The sequence below is a fragment of the Magnolia sinica genome, chromosome 7 (genome assembly GCF_029962835.1).
Source record: "Magnolia sinica isolate HGM2019 chromosome 7, MsV1, whole genome shotgun sequence".
NCBI lineage: Eukaryota > Viridiplantae > Streptophyta > Magnoliopsida > Magnoliales > Magnoliaceae > Magnolia > Magnolia sinica.
In genome coordinates, this window is record NC_080579.1 from 12421038 (window position 1) to 12444573 (window position 23536).

Genomic DNA, 23536 nt, shown 5'->3' on the forward strand with positions numbered 1-23536 from the left:
ATAGATGGCCTTTGCTACTGTTCATTCCTGTATCCTGGCTTGTAATGAGCTTAAGATGGGCAGGGGCTATAAGGGGGCACGATAATGTATGCTGCTATCCACACCGTCCGTCCATATTTTCCATGTTGCCCCTAAAATGAGGCAAATCAAACCCAAGAGGACCACTCGGTGTGGATTAAATAGTTAACATTGAAAGCTTCCCGAGGGCCACATAAGTTTTCAATCAAGCTGATGTTTGTGTTTTCCCTTCATCTAGGTCTATGCAACCTCTACATCAATCAAGTCCGAAGGCGCCCTTTTGTGTATGGGACATGGATCAAGTGGTGTTGCTAACGCCGCCTAACAGTGAGGCAGTGATGGCTTTATGGGACCCATTATAATGTAAATGTTTTATATCCTCCCATCCATCCATTTTGCTAACTCATTTCAGGGTATGGACTTAGGATATGAAATAATGTGGATAATGACATCGGTGCTGAATCCTTCCTAGGGCTCACCATAATGTCTTCTTACCATCCAAAATATTGATACGGTTAGATAGACTTGAATGAAAGAAAAACACAACTACAATCTTGATCCGAAGCCTTCGTAACCTTGATCGGCTTTTAATGTTGGGCGTGCAATTACTCTTTGTTTCTATAGTGTGGTCCACTTGAGCTTTGGATTTACTTCATTTTTGGGTTCATCTCACACTGGGCCCGCAACGCTCAGTGCATCGCTGCACCAGCGCTGGCGGTGGTGAGGGCAACCCCAACTGCTATGCGGAAGCGCCTTCGGTGGACCCCTATAGGGTCAACTGCGATGTATGTCTTATATCCGCATGGTCCATAAATTTTTTCATATGACTTTATGGCATGAGCCCAAAAATGCAGCAGATCCATATCTTAGGTGGACCAGACCATAAGAACCCGTGGTGATTGAACACCCGCCGTTATTTGCCATCTATCCCGTTCATAAAGTCATACAGACAGACATGGATGAAGGGAGCAGACAAATATCAGCTGGATCCAAAACTTTCGTGGCCCATAAATTTTTTTTAATGGTCAATCGCCACTGTTTCCTGTGGTGTGGTCCACCTGAGATTTGGATTTGCTTGGGATAATGCCCTAAAATGATATGGAAAAATGTATGGACGGCGTGGATATAATCCACACATATCAAGGTGGGCCCCACAGTCAGGGATGCACGGAAGCTATGTAGATATCCGCTCCCTGGTGTAGGGTGCATCTCCCCGAAATTTCACTGATCCGACCATCCCAACCATCCAACTGTGGGCCTCCAAAGGCACGGCTAAAAGCAGAATGATCACTGGTCTTCAAAATCAGCGGCCAAGATCAGATGGTTAGTTAGGGTCGTCAGTTCAATGTGTGTTTATGCGCTCCATCCTGGCCCACCATACAAATACGTTCCACGTGTACGGTTGAGCTTGATAATAAAACGGTGGTGAAATCACACAGAAAGTTTCGGAACTCTTTGAAGCCTTGCATCGTCTGTTCATTCAAAACCCTAGATTCCAGAGACCCTAGATATCGAAGCAGCTTCTCTTCTTTTTATCGAATCCGATCGATAGATCCTTTCAATTATTAGATACATTCGAATGCTCGGATTGCAGGAGCAATTATCGGGGATTGTTTGAGCTAGATTTCGTCTTTTCTCGTGAGGGTCGATGGCGAAAGGAATTGAAGCGTCGGCGATGGAAATCGACGGTGGAAAGTCGGATTCTCCTGAGATGACGAACCCTAAGTTCTCGATCAACGGTATTTCTGTCGAATTTTACTTGAACTTTTGGTTTGAATAGCCATTCTGTGCGATTTACATGGATTACTTGTATTTTGGAGAGCAATTTGATTGAATCTTTGCTTTCTTCTCGAATTTTAGTTATTTTTTGTGCAAATTCCCTTTTATGTGCTTTTTCTTGAATTTTGGATAATGATACGAATTTTCTTTTTGGTGGTGATTTCAGTGTTGCAACTTCTGAAATCAGCGCAGATGCAGCATGGGCTCCGGCATCGAGATTACACTCGATATAGGTATGTCTTTCTAACTAAAAAAACCATAGCAATTCTTGTTATCTCGAGAGAGTGTCTGATGGTGTCAATGACTCAATGTTAGCTGGGCTAGGTTAGTTATCGAGGATTGGATATCCATACATGCATCCCACTTTTACGAGATTGAGAACGTTCATTGGTTGGACTCTACCGTGGATGGGGTGTAGCCTGAAAATCACTGTGGTTGGGTGATTCTAGCCACTGATTGGAGGGACGCTGGTAATTGCAAGTGGATGATTAGGAAATGCCCAACCAATGGTCAATATTAAATGGTTAAGAGTCCTCCATCGGGTTGAACCTGACTTCGATGGGGCATGCCCCAGAAGCACACACTCAGGTGATTGTAGCCAATGTCTGTAGTATAGTCCGAAACAGGTACGCATTGCCCGATGTGTGCTGGTTTTGTGTACATCTGTTTCAGTCCAAAACAACCTGATACAGGGTGACACAACCCTGTGTCTACATCAAAACTGATTTGTAATCCTTGATGATTAGAAATGAAGCGTTCGAAAAATCATAGCCAACAGCCGACATTCAGTAGGCATTAGAAACTGCACATCATCCTCCACTTGAGGATCATATAATTCCTCAGAGAATCTCTATTAAAGTAATGCCACTAGTGCTCTGACCAATGTACTCAACCTGAGGTATATACAGTTTACTCAGGTTTTCAGCTTGTACAAGTCATACAGTGATCCAAATTGTTGATACGATGCTTCACCGTGGATTGATATGCCCCAAAAATTATCCAAGATGGGAAAATCCCAACTATTCTATTGTTGGCCAAGGATAGATGGTTATGTAAGATCCTACAAAGAATGCTCTCATTCTATTGAATACCAATGATTCAATGGCTCGGAGCCTGTAATCTTCCTATCTGGGAGATTTTTGGTCCGTGGGATATCTAGCTGCTGATCATTTCAGCAGTTTGGATCACTGAAGCATTGTCTCACTTGAACAAAGTGACAAAACGCGAGCCCTTGTAGTGTATAAATATTCTAGGTTAAAGCACTGTATGATACCTCTCTAACAGAATAATTTCTGCATCTCTTTTTTATTTTTTGGTGTTCATTCAATCAAAGGCAAGGGGAAGGCCCAAAAGGACGTTAGTGGAGGTAGTGAGAAAAGATTTGATGACTTATGGTCTAACTGAAGTTATGGGCCTTGATTGAGTGGAATGGTGGAAAAGGATTCATGTAGCCCTCCCCAATTAGTTGGGATAAGGCTTAGATGATGATGATTCATTAAATCTCTCTCTCTCTCTCTCTCTCTCTCTCTCTCTCTCAACGTGGGCATTTATATTTTATCCGAGCTGTGCACTCTTACTAATTTTGATTTGATTATGTTTTACCTATTTGATCTTCCCTTTTGTTTGGATTTGAAAAGCTGCGTGGATGAAGTTAATTTTTTGATAGTTTCTTCTGTTTTACAGGAGGTACTGCACTGCACGATTGAGAAGGTTGTACAAGTCATTGAAATTCACACATGGTCGTGGTAAATACAATAAGAGGAATATAACCGAGTCTACTGTCACAGAAGTGAGGTCTGCCTCTTTACTATTATTTGGAAGTCTTTTATGATACTTTTTAAGTTTATATGGGCTTAGTACATAATAATCTTAATCACACTCAACTACTTGTAGAAGAACATAAATAGAAAAAACTTAGGACAAGTATAAAACATGATTAGTTATAAAATATTTTCCACAGATTGAAGTTATTAATCACGAGGAGACTTTTTAACCCTTTGTGAAATTCTCCTTAGTTTGCATAATCTTGTCCATTTTCACAAGTCTATATATAGGGCTATATTAGATGGATGTAAAGACACCATTCTTAAATGGTGATTTAGATGAAGAAATATATGCAACAACTCATGAGATATGTGGACAAAAAGAACCCAAAAAAGTATTCAAATTGTCAAAATCTATCTATGTGTTGAAGCAATCTTTAAGGCGGTTGTACATAGTAACATAGAGTTCTATTTAACCATCACCACCTTTGGGTTCACAAAGAGTTAAGAAGATCATTGTGTATATGTGAAGTGGTCTGGAAGATCTTTTCTGATACTATCCCTTTATATAGGTGACATCCTGGTAATGATATGTAATTTTTGACGACAGCTAAAGATTGTTTTTCTCGAACTTTGAGATGAAAAATCTTGGTGAAGCTAACTTTATTCTCGAGGTAAAATCATTAGGAACCTCCCTAAGAGGCTTTTGGACTTGTCTCAAGCTATCTACATATAGAAAATCTTAAAGTGGTTTAGGATAGAAAATTCAAAAGCTGTTGAAACCTTTGTGAAAGAAAAAACTAGCAAGCTTGAAGGAAGTCGTGTCCCTAGACTGAAGATAAGAAATCGGCTATATCCTTAGTAGGGGTGTACACCGAGTCGAGCTGGCCTTAGCTCGACTCGGCTCGGCCACTAACTGACCAGCTCCAACTTGGCTCAGCTCGGTCCTCGAGCCTGATTGGCCAAATCAGCTTGGTTCGGTTAACAGCTCGGGCCAGTTCGAGCCAAAATCGAGCCTCTGAGGCATTTTCACAAATACATGCAGTGCGCTTTCAGTCCTCGAGCCTGATTGGCCAAATCGGCTTGGTTCGGTTACCAGCTCGGGCCAGTTCGAGCCAAAATCGAGCCTCTGAGGCATTTTCACAAATACATGCAGTGCGCTTTCAATTTCTCAATGTATGTAAAACAGCAGCAACTGTTTACAAGTATTTAATCAAACACCTTATAGGCAACATCAAAATCAAGGAAAAATGGTATTTATTTCATATTCATACCTTCATTGCCACTAGCCGACACTTCGTTGAGTCATTTCATCAAACACTTGGTGAGCAACATCAATATCAAAGTAATCGAGTCACTGGACTAGTTCGATCTGAGTTCGATTCGAGTTGGGGTTTAATCCGAGTTGAGTCAAGCTTGGGCAAGCTCAAACTCGGTTCGAAGTTTTTTTTTCGAGCTAAAAAAAAAAGCTCGACTTGGCTCGAACTCGGCTTCGAACTGAGTCAAATCGAGCTTTTTCGAGTCGAGTCGAGCGAGCTAACTGAGCTAACTCGGTTTGCGTACACCCCTAATCCTTAGTACCCTATATGAGTGCAGCAATAAGCTTAATGTATGCCATGTTTTGCACTAAACCAGATATTATCTTTGTAATTGGTATAGGTAGCCGTTACTGGAGTAACTTGGGTCAATCTCATAGCAAGTTGTCAAACGTATATTCTGCTATTTCAGAGGAACTAATGACACTGTGTTATGGAGGCATGAATCTTTACCTTCAAGGATTTTTAGATGCCCTATAGAATAATGATCTTGATGAGGGAAAGTCAACTTCTGGCTATGTATTCTTATTCGGATGGGGTGCATGGTCGAGCAAGAAAGAAACATCCATAGCCCTTTTAGCCATGGATATCAAGTAGATTGCTTATTGTGCTGTTGTTTAGGAGTGCGTATGGGTTCAAAGATTCTCACAAGGTCTAGGTGTTGTATCAGGTGTTCGTGAGCCTATGTTGTTAAGGATAGACAACACCTCTGCCATTGACTCGACGAAAGATTCTAAACACCACCAAAAATCCAATCACATTGAGAAAAAGTATCATTACATTTATGATCAAGTGAAAGATAAAAAGATTGTCCTCGGATACATTCCCACTAAAGAGATGTCAGTAGACCCCATGGAGAAACTTATAGTTAGAGGTCTATTTTAGGTTTATGTTGGTTAGATGATACTAAAAAGAGCTTGAGTGATGAAGTTATATATCTATATGGTAAGACTTTTTGTCTCTCATTAATGACTAAACATTTCTTTTGTTTAGTATTGATCGCTATCGTTGACTAGGTGTGTAGATCATTAGCATTTTTTTTTATAGAGATAACTGAAATTTATTAAAAAGCTCGTCGAAAGGTAGGAAAAGAACACAATGCAACGCTAACATTCCAAAAGAGAAGAGACAAGCAACTTTAGCTGCATTGACATGAGGAGCCCAACTCTTTACAAAACCCTTTAACTATACATATCATTTTATCCATTGAGGTCTCGCTATTGCTGAAACAACGCTCATTCCTCTCGTTCCTTATGGCCCAAAAGATGGCCAAAATGAGGTCTCTAAACGATTCTCCAACTTTCCTCATGCTGCTTCCATGCCACGCCCATAGGAGATCATCCATAGATTCTGGCATGACCCAAGACATGTGAAACGTGGCTAGGAAAGACCCCCACACCTTTTTAGTAAAAGGACATTGAATGAACAAATGATCGATTGACTTCATGTTCGCCATACATAACAAACAAGTATTGGGGAGGATGAGGGACAAGGTGTTCCATAACGGTAATGGTGGCCGTAATGGCCACCGCCGTTACTGTTACAATACGAGCTGTAACAGTCGTTATGACCCCCGTAATGGCCATTACAACATTTTTTATTTTTTTAAAAATCCCGTTTCAGGACCATTATGGTTCGTTACGAGGCTGTTACAATCAATTTTTTCTGTAACGGCCATTTCGGCCTCGTAACGCGTAACGGTTATGGTTGTTTCCATTATGGCCGTTATGTAACCGTTTTTTTATACCATGATGAGGGATCTTCGTTGGAAATTATCAGTAGTCAACACTCTCTTGTGACCCACTAACCAAATGAAAACTGCCACATGAGGAGGAGCACTGTAAAACTAATGGTGGAACAGATGTGAGGGGCCGGGGTTGCTATCTGAATTTGCCAAATCCTTAAAGGAGGAACACGCATAAATTCTCAGATCGGTGACCTTTTTATATCATCAAGTCCTCTTCTTGGGATGGAGCAGCAAGTTTGAGATGATCTAGCAAACCAATATACTCCAAAACCTCATCGTCGGATAGGTTCCTACGATATGGAGGACTCCAAACAACTAGACCACCATAGATAGAGAAGCATCGGGAGACTGTAATGGAGCAATCTGAAGCAAGAGCGACTAATCTTGGGAAGTCATCCTAGAGCGCTCTATCAATACACCATACATCCTGTCCATAATCGGATCCGATTCCCCTTACCAAGGACAAGGACAAAGGCAATCCTTTTGTGAACTAAATGCTCAGTCAACGCTATAGCTTTCCAAATGTTAGAAGCTCAATATAGAGAGGATCTCTTCACAAACCATCTCTCTCTTGAACTCCATACGTGTTGGCTACAACCTCTCTCCAAAGTCTCCCTTCTTTGGTTCCAAACTTCCATACCCACTTCCCCAAGTGATGTAGGACGGTTTAATCCAACCTTAAATGAGCATGGTATTTGAAATGGGCAGATTTATGCAATATTAAAAAGAACAAATAAAATATCAGCCTTATACATCATAAACACAAAAAAGAAATAAGGTTAATATAGCATTGATTATGGCCATCAATCACAAACACGAAGTATTGAATCTTAAAATCTGAGTTTAGTTGGATCCGGCGAAAGATAGAACTTTCGTCTTGCAATAGGTCTGTCTAACGATCCAAGTGGATTTTCTAATCCAGAAAAATAGGAATTGGATTGGGAAATCTGGAAAATTCAGAAAAGAATTGGTGGTTCTTCAAATTTAGATTTGGGTGATGGGCTTTATGTGGGGATGAAAATCTTTTGAGATCTAATGATTTAGATAAAAAGAAACAAGATCAGCTTCTAGATCTAAAGATTTTAGGAGAAAAGTAAGAGAATAGGGTTAAAGAAAAAAAGTACCTTGAGAAAAGAAAGAAGGAGAAAGAAGTAGAGGATGAGAAATTGTTTATCTGGGCCTTACGCCCTCTTCCAATCACTGGAAGTCGAAGACGAAATCGTTAGAAGCAAAAAGCCTTTTTTTTTTCATAAACATAATATAACATGCTATAGGTTTAGGGCAACCCTTATAAATTTGTAATTACATGAAATTACCAAAATACCCCTACTAAAAAAAGTTTCAAAAAAAAAGAAATTCGCACAAAATTGTGCGCAAACTGTCTCAAAACTTAAATTAATCAAATGTTCTTAAGATGCCCGATGGGCCCCGATGATAGCGCCGTGAAGGTGGCGTAATGAAGGTGGGCCGTGACGATCCAACGGTCCGATCACACATCCTCGCGATCCAACGGTCCAAATGTCTCCTCTAAGCAACTTACACATGTCACGAACACATGTGTAAGGTCTTCAACCTCTAGAGACTCGACCCGTATCCGTCATCTAACCACATTGACATGGGTAACGCACGCCTCCTGCGTTGATATACTTTGAATGGCCTGTTGTCCGCATCAACTCCCCTCGACTGAGAAGATCTCGACTCTGGCGAGATAAAATTCTTATGCTTTTCTAACAAATCTGGATCTAGTCGCTGCAACTCTGCTTCCATTAACCATGTACAGTCGGATGATGGTCTGTTCTTCCACTTCACTAAGTAACTCTGAAATCCACCGTCTCGAGTGGAAACAATTTGCTCATCCACAATTCCTTCAATTTCTTCTCTTTTCTTAGGTATAATAGGCATAGGTAGTGTGGGTTGGGAAGAAAATTCAGAAATTGGCCAATGGTTTGGAACAAAATTAGGGTTTATGGGCTGGCATTAGATTCAGAAATTAGCCATGTACAGTCGGATGATGAGGGTCTATGGCATTAGATCCTCCACATTGAATGTTGAACTAATCCCCATGCAAGGTGGAAGATCTATCACATACACATTGGACCCAATCTTTTTCAGAATCTTAAATGGTCCAGCACTGCGTGCTTGTAACTTCTTAATAGTACCTTGTGGGAACTGTTCTGGCCTCATCCTAATCATTACATAATCACCCTCATTAAATTCTTGAATTCTACGATGTAAGTTAGCTAAAATTTTGTATTGTTCGTTATTAGCATTTATCCGCCTCCTAATCTCTGCATGCAACTCATGAATGTGATGGGAAAATGCATCGGCTGATTCTGAGGTCCTCTGGGTGACTAACATAGGTAACAAATCTATGGGTAGTCTAGGTTTATAACCACTAACAATCTCGAATGGACTCATACCCGTAAACCTATCAACTGAACTGTTATATGCAAACTCGGTGACTGGCGGGACTAAGTCCCAAGTTTTAATGTGTTCAACCACCAAACATCATAGTAGATTTCCGAGACTTCAATTCACAACCTCAGTTTGGCCATCGGTTTGAGGATGGTAGGCAAACGAGAACTGGAGTCTCGTACCCATCATATGCCATAATGTCTTCCAAAAATAACTAGTAAACCGAACATTCCTGTCAGACACTATGGTCTTAGGCAAACCATGTAATCGAACCACCCCCTCAAAGAAAATCTTAGCTATGTTGGACGCATTTGAGGCTTTTGAACAAGGGAGAAAGTGGGCCATTTTTTAGAAACGGTCTACGACCACAAAAATGGAATTGTGCTTTTTAATTGTCTTGGGAAGTCCAAGCACGAAATCCATACTGATGTCTTGCCACGGTACGTGTGGCACTGGCAATGACGTGTACAATCCAGTATTCTGCTTCTTCTGTTTTGCCAGTTGACATGTTCGACATTGCCCTAAAATTTTGGTGACATCTTGCTTGAGACTTGGCCAATAAAATCGATCCTCCACTAGGGCGATGGTATTATCTCGACCAAAATGGCCAGCAATTCTTCCAGCATGAAGCTCCCAAACAAGGAAATCTCGGAGGGAAGTGCGGGGAATACAAAGTCGGTCTCCTTTGAAAAGGAAACCATCTTTCAACAAGAACTCACCCGAACTATGCTGGGCACCTAAGAGTGACACATATGTTCCCCTAAAATCTGGACACATGGGATACTCGTCTTTCAATTACTCAAGCCCGACAACTTCTACACTCGAAGAATTGAGCAATGTCACTCTCCTACTAAGGGCATCGGCTGGTTTGTTCTAGATCCCGGCTTTATTTTTCAAGACATGAATATTCCTGAAGAAACGTTGCCCACTTGGCATGCCTTGGGTTGAGCTTCTTTTGGGAATTCAAATACCTCAAAGCCTCGTGATTATAAAACAAGACATTCTTACGGTAGAAGATAATGACGCCAATGACGTAGCGATTGCACTACCGCATAAAATTCTTTGTCATAGGTGGAATACTTTTGTTTTGCCTCATTCAATTTCTCACTGAAATAGGCAACTGGATGACCCTCTTGGCTTAGTACTCCTATACCTACGCTTGAAGCATCACACGCTACTTCAAAGACTTTAGAAAAATCTGGAAGACGCATGACGGGAGCCTCTATCATCTTGCCCTTAATATCTTTGAATGCCTTAGCTGCGGCCTTAGACCATATGAACTCTCCCTTTTTAATGCAATCAGTAATGGGAGCCATAATAGTGCTAAACCCTCAAATGAACCGATGATAAAATGTGGCTAAGCCATGAAAGCTTCTTACATCATGTATGTTCCGCGGTTCAGGCCAGTCAACTATGGCCTTGACTTTTTCTGGATCTGCTCGCATCCCTACAGACGACACTATGAACCTTAAGAAGACAACCCTATCAGACAGGAACGAACATTTCTTAAGGTTCGCACATAACCTATCTGCCCTCAGGACACGACAGACTTGCCTCAAGTGGTCGAGATGTAGCTCTTTAGTGGTACTATATATGAGTATGTCATCAAAATAAACCACTAAGAACTTCCCCATAAAGGGTCTCAAAACCTGGGTCATCACAGGCATAAAAGTACTGGGTGCATTAGTCAAACCAAAGGGCATGACCAACCACTCGTACAACCCATCCTTCGTCTTGAAGGCTGTCTTCCACTCATCTCCTGGCGTATGCGTAGCTGGTGATATCCGCGAAAAAAGGTTGGATCTGGCCATCATGTCTAACATATCATCAAGCCTCGATATTGGAAACCAATACTTGATTGTGATCTTATTAATGGCCCTACTATCCACACACATTCGCCACGTACCATCTTTCTTAGGCGTTAATAGCGCTGGTACGGCACACGGACCCTTTCGCAAGAGATCATTTACCTGCCTATGCAACTCTGCATGCTCTGCAGGGTTCATCCTGTAATGAGGAAGGTTCGGTAAAGAAGACCCCGGGACGAAATCAATGGCATGCTGGATGTCCCGTATAGGTGGAAGCTCATCTGGTAAATCCTCAGGGAATACATCATTGTACTCCTCAAGAACTGAAGTCACCTTAGGGGGGAACTCGTAACTTCCCTAGCCATTAGGGCGTACACCGTCAAATCATCCTGTCTCTTTCTCAAATTCTTTTGCATTTATGATATGTAGAGACTTCGGAATAGATTTCCTCACATTCTTCCTTGACTCACTCGTTTTCACATCCCTAGCTTTGTCCGTGTGGCTCTTGGGTGGCAACGGATTAATCTTGATTTTCTTGCCCTCATGCGTGAATGTACACACGTTCGAGCGACCAAAAATCGTGACATCTCTATCGTATAACCACGGCCTCCCTAGAATGATGTGACCTACATCCATAGGTAAAACATCACACCACAACATGTCTTTATATGAACCGATTTGGATTGACTAAACACTGCTGGGACACAGGCATAGAAGACGTGTCAACCCAGGAAACCTTGTAGGGTTGAGGGTGAGGGATGGGCTTCAAACCCAAATGAGTGACTGTTCTAGCTGAGACCACGTTGGTGCAACTACCATTATCCACGATGACTTTGCAATTTTTGTCACCGCTCTTGATAAATGTGTAGAAAATTGTGCTTCTGCACCTATCATTACTCTCTTTGGCCTGTGCTAAAGCACATCTAACTACAGCTAGTGGTGCAGTCTCTGGTTCTTCTTCATAATCACTAGCACCTATCTCTGGGTGATATTCCTCAACTTCATAATCACCCATGTCATCCGCATTTTCATTTGACTCGTCATGACTAAGGCTTTCCCGCGAGTCTTTGCCGTGCACTGGTATGCGAAATGACCTGTACGTCCGCACTCATAACATCTCAAGTGACTACCACTGCCAGGATTGGCACCAAGGACACCTTTGCCCTTATCATCCTTAGGCTTAGGCGGTGCACTAGCCTGCGCCCTAGGCTGACTTCCAATGTTAGGTTTGGTTCCCTGAAAACCGGATCTAACAGTAGAATCTCGGGACTCAAAGCGCCTCGTGACAGGAGACTTTAGGTAAGCTGTTAACTCCTGTACAACTTGGTAAGCCTGATCCAAGTCACCCACTGCATGTGTCATAAGCTCACGCTGCAGATCCATGCGAAGACCCACTTTGAAACGCGCCAGCGTCACTGAGGGATCCTCCTGAATATCATGCCGCATCATATACTCAAATTTTGCGATGTAATTTGCAACCAACATAGATCCTTGGCATAATGCTTGCCATTGATTTAAGAGCTTTTGAAGGTAAGAGAGACAAAGATATTTTTCCTTTAATAACTCCGTCTCTACCCAATGCGCGACTGGGACACCTCCTGATCTCCCGATCCTACGCTCCTTATTTGTCCAAAATAATTTAGCTTGACCCACAAGTTTCATATTTGCAAATCGCACTTGTCGGTTCTCAGACATCACATACTGTTTGAAATAATGGTCTATGTCTGCTAACTAATTAAGGAATGCTTTTAGGTGAAGACGCCCATCAAAACTAGGAGCATCTACTTTAACACTCTTTAAGACCCTTTCATCGACATCATAACGGTCTTGATACTCGACAGTGGGTTGCGGATTTCACGCCCCTCCACGTCCTACCCTCCGGTCACGTGCTCCATGACCTCTACCACGATTTCCTACCCGTTCCTCAACTACTCCCCCTACGTGAGACTGTTCATCCCCTCCAATGTTGGAGATTTCTCTTAGGGACGCTTCTATCTGATCCATACAGGTATTCGTGTTCCTAGATTGTGCTTCAATGGTGGCCAAACGTTGGCTGATCGTGTTTATCATCTCAGTCAACTGTTCCATATTGAAAATCGGGTGTAGACCAAACCCTCTACCAGTCCGAGTGGGCATACACAATAAGACTCAACTTAGGTTTCCTAAAACACGACTATAGGAGATTGTTTTGACGCAAGACTATGGACACCGACGATCCTAACTTTTAGAATGATGCAAATGTGGAAAAATTCAGATCTTTTTTTTTTTTTTGCAAATATGAAAATTTTAGATCTAGACTCTATATGCGATGTATGAAACCCTAGAAAAAAAAATAATAAATAAAAATCTAAACTCTTGATAACTAGATCTAAGACGACCCAATGCAAGAATCTAGTCTCTAATACCAAAAATTGATTTTGGACGGTCTAATCTAACCTTAAATGAGCATGGTATTTGAAATGGGCAGATTTATGCAATCTTTAAAAAAAAAACAAATAAAATATCAGCCTTATACATCATAAACACAAGAAAGAAATAAGGTTAATATAACATTGATTATGGCCATCCATCACAAACATGAAGTATTGAATCTTAAAATCTGAGTTTAGTTGGATCCGGTGAAAGATAAAACTTTCGTCTTGCAATAGGTTCGTCTAATGATCCAAGTGGATTTTCTAATCCAGAAAAATAGGAATTTCCTGGATTGGGCAATCTGGAAAATTCAGAAAAGAATTGGTGGTTCTTCAAATTTAGATTTGGGTGATGGGTTTTATGTGGGGATGAAAATCTTTTGAGATCTAATGATTTAGATAAAAAGAAACAAGATCAGCTTCTAGATCTAAAGATTTTAGGAGAAAAGGAAGAAAATAGGGTTAAAGAAAAAGAGTACCTTGAGAAAAAAAAGAAGGAGAAAGAAGTAGAGGATGAGAAATCGTTTACCTGGGCCTCATGCCCTCTTCAAACATAACATAATATGCTATAGGTTTAGGGCAACCCTTATGAATTCGTAATTACATGAAATTACCAAAATATCCCTACTAAAAAAAAGTTTCAAAAAAAAGAAATTCACACAAAATTGTGCACAAACTGTCTCAAAACTTAAATAAATCAAATGTTCATAAACTAAATGCAAATTTAAGATGCCCGATGGGCCCCGATGATAGCGCCGTGAAGGTGGCGTAATGAAGATGGGCCGTGACGATCCAACGGTCCAATCACACATCCTCGCAATCCATCGGTCCAAATGTCTCCTCTAAGCAACTTACACATGTCACGAACACGTATAAGGTCTTCAACCTCTAGAGACCCGACCTGTATCCGTCATCTAACCACATTGACACGGGTAACGCACGCTTCCTACGTTGATGTACTTTGAATGGCCTGGTGTCCGCATCACCAAGAAAGCTAGATTCATGAGCTCCTTTTTTTGTGTTTTTTTTTCTCTCTCCATATAATCGCCCGCCTTTAGGGCCATCAACCTATAATCACCCGAATTTAAAATATTTAAATTAACAAGCTTATGCTTTGCAAATACGGAAAAATAGCCACCTCTTGGATTTGGATCGGCACTTAGTGACGGAAAAACATTGCTAAAGTGTGAAGAAGACATATTTGCCCCTCACGCCCTTTGGTTTTTATGGTTATACTTGGGCGTGCAGAAAATATCTTTATCTATGTGTGTGATTGACACTATCCATCCATTTTGCCAACTCAATTTAGGCCATTAGCCCAAAAAACGAGTCAGGTCTGAATCACATGTGGACCCCACCACACGAAAAAGTGGTGATTGAACGCTCACTGTTATAAACTTCTTGGGGGCTAGTAAAAGTTTTGGATCAAGCTGATATTTATGTTTTCCCTTCATCCAGGTCTGTGTGACCTTATGAATAGGTTGGATGACAAATACACATCACTGTGGGCCTTGTGAACTTTTTAATGGTGCGTGTTCAATGACCACAGTTTTATGTGGGGTGGTCCAGCTGGGTCTGTATTTGCTTTAATTTTTGGCTCATGCCCTAAAATAAGCTGGCAAAACCGGTGGACTACGTGGATATAACACATACATCATGATAGGGCCCACAACTTCTTTAGCGTGAACACTTAAGGGGTCAATAATCTTAGTGGTGCATGTTTCAACGACCACTATTTTATGTGGTATGGTCCACCTGAGATTTGGATTTGCTTAAAATTTTGGCTTATGCCCTAAAATAAGCTGGAAAAACCGATGGAGGGTGTGGATCGTCTGTGTTGAATGCATAGGGAATTCTTGGGGTCGTCGCTTCTCATTGGTACACGTCATTGCCAATGACATGAGCTCACAAAACACACCGATTTTCTCTCCCGAATAGATACTCCATTCGTACTACACAACACAACTTTTAACGTGTGGAACTTCTCTAGGTCCCACCATGATTTGTGTTAGATCCACACCATCCATCAATTTTTCCAAATCATTCTAGAGCATGAGCCCAAAAATGAGGCAAATCCAAAGTTCAATTGGACCGCGCCACTAAAAGCAGTGGGGATTGGATGAACTACCATTGAAGCCTTCATAGGGCCAATTGTGAGATTTATTTGCCATTTAGCCTATTCATAATGTCACACAGACCTGGATGAAGGGGAAACACTAATATCAGCTTGATTAGAGCCTTTTCTAGCCCCAAGAAGGTTTCAACAGTAGGCATCAAATTCCTACTGTTTCTTGTGGTGTGGTCCACTTGATTTCTGGATCTACCTTGTTTTTGGGCTCATATCCTAGAATGATATGAAAATGGATGGACGGTGTGGACCTAAGAAATACATCATGGCAGGGCCCATGTAAATTTCAGACGTCTAGAAATTTCGTTGCTTGTTGTGTGCTGAAGCACATTCCAGGAAGAGAGAAGAAAACCGGAAGTGTTAGCATGTGGAACTTTCGTAGGCCCCATCATGATGTATGTGTCAGATCCACACCATCCATCCATTTTCCATATCATTTTAGGGCAAGAGACCAAAAATGAGGCAGATCCTAGTCTCAAGTGGGCCACACTACAAGAAACAGTGGGAATTGGATGCCTATTGTTGAAAAATTTTTGGGGCCACACGAGGCTCTAATCAAGCTGTTTTTTGTGTTTTCCTTTCATCCAGGTCTATGTGACATTATGAAGAGGTTAGGTGGCAAATAAACCTTATGGTGGACCCTAGGAAAATTTCAACGGTAGTTGTTCAATCCTCACTGCTTTTTGTGGTGTGATCCATTTGAGCTTTGGATGTGCCTCATTTTTTGGGCTTGCCCTTTAGAGCAATTTGGACAAATTGATGGACGGTGTGGATCTAACACATAAATCATGGTGGGACCCAGAGAAGTTCCACATGTTAAAAATTGTGTTGTGTAGTACCCAATCTATTTTTTGGTGGGGGGGGAGAGAGAGAGAGAGAGAGAGAGAGAGAAAATCGCACCAATGTGAAGCGATGACACTGAATTTCCCCACTACTTAGATGGTAGTTTTGTCATTTTGAAAATACAGATTTTAAACTGTATAAAACACTCATGCCATTAGATGCCAGGCATTGGGATGATTAATGGTGCAAAGCATAAGCTTGTTAATTCGGTAATAGGTTTGCAAGCCTCCACCAATGGAGAAGGTGGAACTTTCGGTCATCCGTATTCCCTTTCCAAAAGAAGTCCCTTCTCAACTTTTATAATCTATCCAAAATAGAGGTAGGACACTTGAAAAGAGACATGAAGTACGATGACATGTTCGAAAATGCAACTTTAATGATAGTCAACTTCCCTGCCAAGGAAAGACGACATTGCCAACTAGCTAATTTTCTTTCTATCCTTTCTATCACTTTATTCCATAAATGAAATCATCAACATTTGCCTTGAGATTTTGAGGAATCTCTACCTTTATCGCTGGCTGATCACCCACTCGCACGTGGAAGCCAACATGTACAAGAGAGGTACAACAGGGTGATAGGTATGAACCACCTAACGAGTTGAACCGGATCATCGGATGCACACCCGCACTTCGTTTGCCTTATAAAGGGAACCTAGACACTTCCCTTGCATGGTATTTGGTGGAATTCAAGACGGGGAAACTAGAGTGGGGGGGATCGAGAAAGATTCTCTCCCGAATGACCAAGTAATATTTTATTAAAAAATGATGCTTCCTTGGCTGTGTGGAACATGGATTAACATAATGTCATTCCTACAAGTGATCCCCCATCCAGTTGTGAAGAATAGAGGATGCTGATATGAGTGATGGGACATCGTACACGTCATCGGTCCTAAAAGACAGAGGATGAGACTAATCAAATTTGTTATAATATAATCACTTCATTACTCTTCTACATGATTAATGTTATCGCTTGATTAAAAATTAGGTTGTGAGGATGTGAGATGAGTCGTGCCTCATGTCTGATGACCTCTGTATTATTGACCTGACAGTTGCCAAATACTTAGTATAGTCTACCTTACAATATGATAGTAGTCATGTGCAGGGACTTATTATCTATAAATTACTTTAATTCAATCTAATCGTTGCAACGTGCGAGTAGCCAGTCCTGTAGATGACCCTATTTGTCCTCTACTACCCTCTTACGTATAGGAGGATGAGATTGAGTGTCGCCACTTCAGTGTACGATGATGAAGGTCCTTAGATTGGTCGGACTCGGTTTTGTTAAAAAAGTGGCTGAATTATACATTTGCATGGGGAAGATTTTTTCGAGTGGTAACAAATTTTTTATATATAAAACACTCGCCGAAGATGAGAGAGAATACAAACAAAAAACGGATAGACAAGCAATGGAAACCTATCTTAGAAGGTTAAACAACTGAAGCCCAATCATACACATATCCCTTGATAATGCCCACCACCCTTTCAACCGGGGAGAGCTCATTCCCGAAACACCGCCCATTTCGTTCTCTTTAGATAGCCCAGAGAATGGCCATAAGGAGAACCCTACACTCTGTTGTCTCATCTTTCTTTCCACTCCTCCCAACCAAGCCCATAAAGAGCTTCCACTGAAGCCGGCATAACCTAATGCATATTAGGTGACCTGAGGAAGTACTCTCATATCTTACGCTCAAAGGAACAATGAACAAAAAGATGATCAATCGATTATGCATTCTCCAAAGACGTGAGGCAGATGTTTGGGAGAATGAAAGACCTCCACTGGAGGTTGTCAACTGTCATAACTCTTTTCCTAGCCACTAGGCACACGAAGACGGGCCACCCGAGGAAGAGCCCGGTAGAACCAGTGGTGGAAAGGGTGAGCGGACGGGGGATCTCCTCTAGAGAGGATAGTGAAGGAGCGCACAGAGAATCTACCGGAGCTATGAGCTGACCAGATCATAGAATCTTCTTCTTGATTTGAAGGGGAAACACTGCTGAGGAGTTCCAATAGCTACACTAATTCCACAATCTCTGTCCTACATATTCCTTCAGAAAGAAGGATTCCACACTACCAAGTTGCCAAAAAAAGAGTAGCACCTCTGGACAGTGACGAACCAATCCAAGGCTAACATCGCAATTCTACGAAAACGAACTTGGAATGACCTATCCCCACACCACACCTCCACTAGAATCGAATACTCTTCCCGTCTCCAAGACTAAAAGCAGCACTCTGTCAAAATAGATACTTAGCAGCCGCTATTGCCTTCCAAATCATTGATGCCCTATAAAGGGAGGAAGACTTAATCGTCCAACCCCCCTCTTGCCTTTCATACTTGCTAACAATAACATCTAACCAAAGCGCTTTTAAGCCCTGCTCCCCCTTCCGAAATAGGTTTGCAAACCTCTCCCCATTTTAGTAGATGGAACTTGTGACCCTTAGAGGCCCCTCTCCAAAAGAAGTCCCTTTTGATCTTTTCGATTCTATCGAGCATCGACTTGGGACATTTGAAGATGGATAAAAATAAATTGGCATATTGGAGAAAACAATTTTCAAGAGGGTTAACCGACCGCCATAAGATAGGGTCTGACGCTTCCAAGTACTAAGCTTCTTACTCAATTCTCTCAATAACCCTATCCCAAAGATGCTTTGCTGGCTTACCTATGCAGAGAGGGAGACCCAAGTAGGAGGATGGAAAAAAACTTGATTTACAACAAAAAATAGAAGCCAACCACTGTGATTCCTCATCTGAGACATGAATCCCAAGCGGTGTTGTCATGGGCGATCGCATAAGCGATTATACAATCGCATACCATGGCTCAGATCGCTTATGCCATGGTCGCATATGCCATGGCATACTTTAGTATGCCATGATAATGCGATGTCATAATCACATAATGCGATGTCATAATCACATAATCCATGGCATATTTTAGTAGTATGCCATGGCATAATGGCCAACAACCAAGTTTCTTGTAGATTGTAATAAGTTGTAAGTTGAAACTTGTATTGTATGCATCAACTGGAGTTGTACACGAGCTAAGCCAATCCAAATTTGACCCAAGTTTGGTTTGGTTTGTTTATGTGACACCCCCTATTCAAGCTTTACATGAGCTGAGCTTCGAGCCTATCCCTGTTGTTTGAGCTTGGTTTGGACCAAATTATATGAGCTTGAGCCTGGTTTGATTTGGTCAAAATATTCGAGCCGAATCTAGCCAAGTTTGAACAAACCACATGAAACAATGTGCATTCATGTATAAGTATTATGTATTATCCACGTCGTCATGTATATGTATTATCCACGCCGTCCATCCGTTTTTAGATATCATTTTAGGACATGATCTCAAAATTGAATCATATCCAAAGCTTAAGTGGATCACACCACAGGAAACAATGTGCATGCAATCTATGAGCCGAATCAAACCAAGCTGCGAGCCTATACTGCCCTGGTTTGAGCTTGGTTTGTTTTTTTAAACAGGCTTGACTTCGAGGTTTGGTTTGGTTTGAACTTCTATTCGAACCAATCCAAGCCGAGCTTTCAAGCTATCTTGGTTTGTGTTTTGCTCTAGGACATTAACTCATCAAGATTCAAGTTATCAATACAATTTCTATATTTGTAGTTTTCAATAATTAATTCTTTTTTAGTGTAACTTGTTAATTATTTAAATTTGTTTTGTTATATATGATATAATATAACTCAACATATAGATGACCTAATAGTCAAAATATAATGAAATAGGTAAATAAACCCAATCCAATCACTTGTAGTAATTATATTTTTTTTATAAAATTTTTCAAAAAGAAAAAGAAAAAGCCATCAGCTTGAGCAATCGCTTACGCGATGGCATAAGCGATCAACCCAAGCTGATGTCTTATGCGTTTTATGTGATTTGACAACATTGATCCCAAGCATCTCACTTTTAGCCTCGTTAATTTTGAGCCTCGATATAGCTACAAAGCATGCCAAAATCTTGCGTAAATTATCCACCGACGTCGAATCTACATCACAAAAAGGTAGAGTGTCGTCCACATACTGAAGGTGACTAACTTGAATGGCGTTCTCAGCAACTTTGAAACGTGAAATAAGACCATTAACCCTCCCCTTTGTGAAACATTCTACTTAAGGCCTCCCCTACAATGATGAAGAGGTAAAGTGATAGGGGATTGCTTTGTCTAAGCCCCTCAAAGCCTTAAAGAAACCTTTAGGCGCCCCATTAACCAGAACAGAGAAGTGGGCAGATTGCATGCACGCCCTCATCCAACCTATCCACTTGTGGCACACCCCAATCACTCTAACATGGAAAGAAGGAAATTCCAATCGACGTGATCGTATACCTTTTCCAAGTCTAGTTTGCCAACCAGCCCTCTAATCTTTTGTTTGTGACAGGAACCAATACACTCGTGCGCAATTAGAGCAATATCTAGAATTTGTCTCCCAAACACGAAGTCCCTTTGGTTTTCTGCAATGACAACAGAAAGAAATCCTGTGGCGGGATCCTGTGACAACTACACCAAAATTTAAGAACTATTAATAAGACTTATCCATTAACAATATCGAGTTCTTGATGTATTTTTGCAATGATATTCTTTCGAAAAGTATATGTATTATATTATTACTTTAAAAAAGATTTAAACTGATGGTTGTGAGAAACTATGTTTTCTAAATGAACTTGATAAGTTAGACAAGTGCGTGTGTTGGCCAAGTACTCCAGATTAGGAGTTAACTTCACCTAGTGTGTTTACGCAGATTAAGATAGGCACTGCAAAGCTTGGGTTATTGAGTGCTAGTTAGGTGGTAACTTACTCAAACACCTGTGAGAATACAATGGTGTTTTGGTTGGTCTCATACCTTTGATTCTTATGATTCTAGGGTTTTTTTTTTGTAAGTTTTAGTTATGAGACAAACTATATGGACGCACTATATTGTGCTCGTCCCACAATGTGATTGATTGGGAAATGTTGATATGGGCTCATGGGGTTCACTTGTGGGCAACCACTAATAGGTGGGTTCCACAAGTTTTTGCCCTCCTAAATCCCTCTTTCAAATTTCTGTTGGAATTCAATGAGAAGAGTTTGGGATGAGGGAGAGAGATCAGATGAGATAGGGATTACCCTTGCCTCATTTGAACTCCTTCCATAACCCTTTGATCCCTCTTAGAGGAAGGATAGGTATTCCCTTATAAAAGATCTCAATTGAGAGAATGTCCTAGAGAGGAGAGAAAAAATAATACCATTTTGTCCATCAGGCCCGCCTCTAGATGATTTAAGCCATTGATCATAATTTAGGGGCCATCTTAACTATAGAATCAGATGGCTGATCAGATCCTCTCTACTTTTGTAGTGATTAAGTGGAACATTGGACGTAGGCTGCCCATCTTCGGCTTTGTGTGAAGGTCTCAAGATGGTGTAGATATCGTCAAATCTTGTGGGCCCACCCCATCCGAGCCCACTTCAATCATTTGTGCAACAAGCCAGCCCAACTAAACACACATCTTATTAAGGAAACTTGCTAACTAAACAAAGATATTGTAGCGGCATTGCACACTATTATATCATTACTGTAGCATGCTATTGTAGCATTATTGTTGCAATGCATCAATATTATAATTGCATGGATTTAAATATGGAGACATAAACCAGTATGACTCGGCCAGAATTGCCCCTTTCGATCTGTATTGATTGGTTTTAGTTCGTATGATTCCTTTAATTGAAAATCGAAACCAGGTGAAATTAAACCATACGTACGGTAGTTATTTCTTTAGGATGTGGACTTTAGGGATTTCTGAACTCCTAATAACTTTGGTGCCTAATGCAAATGCCAAAGGGGATGAAAATAGATCAAAGCAAGATTTTTTTATTTTATTTTATTTTTTAATAATGACGTTAGGGTGTCCCTTTAGATCCACGCAATCACCCACAAACCATGTACACTGGGTAATCCCGGGGAGGGGAGTCGAACTCATGTATATGAGGAGCACACCCACGATGCTTGCTGTTCGCCCAAACCCCGTGTGGGTGATCAAAGCAAGATAAACAAGATTATAAGGAAGAATCCTAACAATCCTCTAGCCAAATGTTAGAGATTGCAAATATCCTCCTCTAACTTCTGCCAAATCAAAGAAACACGAAAAACCAAAGAACTTCTACTTCAAATCATTACAATCATCTATTACATGTTCATAGAATAGACTTATATAGGCTTGAACCAAATAGAGAAGCCCTAGTAATGAAAACTAACCGAACTGCCCTTGAGTCCCTTCACCACGATATGGGCCATATCTCACTCAAACGGTGTTGGAATTGCATGATCTTGGGCTTGTTTGAAAGTTGACTCAATGGGCTATCAAACGGTATCAAATGGGACTAATTTTGTGTTTTTTGGACATGGTTTGATGCCCAAAAGTGGCCCACCAAGAAAGTGATGAAAATACAAAGGTAACTCATGTCTCAATCTCACCCTAAAGACTAATAAAATAAATAATCCTAGAAATAGAATGGCCATCAGATTGATCCTCTCAGATCCACAATGTAATCTGATCATTGATTTCATCAGATTGATCATCATATGTCTAAATCATCAGTCAAAACAATTTAAACGGGTGGCTTCTTTTATATCTTGATCAATAGGCTCGCGTGGCCATTTGGTTGCATCAGTTTCATTCCATATTTCATTTATTCCGAAAGTCCTATATGCTCTTACTTCAGTAGTGCATTGACGCCTACAGATCTAATGAATTGATTCGGGACTCACCCCCACTCAATTTGTGTAGATTTCCTTTATAAAGAACTTTTGAAACTTGTTTCAGGGCAGAATTAAGAGCTATTCTCTCATTTAAAAAGAAAATAAATTCTGAAAACAGTTTCCTCCTTTTCTTTTTTGGACCAAAGATGCAGATTTCTATTGCCGATTATACTTTTTTCCCTTTGATAAGTCCTGTAAGTTTATTTGTCAAAGAAGAAACTGCAGCATTTACAAAATGGCATGGTGAAGAGGGAGAGGAAGAATTAAGAGATATGTAAAGGAGAGAGCAATTGTCAACAAGTATCTTGTTTCACCTCCCTTGTCAATGTGTCAGACAGACAATTTGATTATTGTTGGATATGTCAGGATATCTCTAGTGGAACACTTCTTGGACTTCTAATGAAACTACTCATCTCTATGGAACCTCATCCTTGCAAACACCAATCATATCTATACATGCACCCCCACTCTTCTTTTCTTCCCTAGAAGGAACCAGTTCACTCTTTTGCTCCTCATCTCTAATTTATTACCATGATCAGCTGCTTCATGTAACTTGTTGTGAAAATAATTAA

General features: G+C 40.8%; 1 protein-coding gene across 3 annotated transcripts in view; it reads left to right on the forward strand.

Annotated features, from left to right (window-relative positions):
• The first annotated feature begins 1469 nt into the window (after positions 1-1469).
• Positions 1470-23536, forward strand: part of LOC131251074 (uncharacterized) — a 65352-nt gene continuing 43285 nt past the window's right edge. For 2 of the 3 annotated variants that reach the window (XM_058251572.1, XM_058251573.1), the window contains exons 1-3: positions 1470-1757; positions 1964-2030; positions 3481-3591. In XM_058251572.1, the coding sequence (XP_058107555.1) occupies positions 1667-1757; positions 1964-2030; positions 3481-3591 (269 nt within the window). In that variant the 5' untranslated portion in view covers positions 1470-1666. Of the gene's footprint in view, positions 1758-1963; positions 2031-3474; positions 3592-23536 lie in introns of those variants that run through there. The other variant, XM_058251574.1, reaches the window with a different exon arrangement.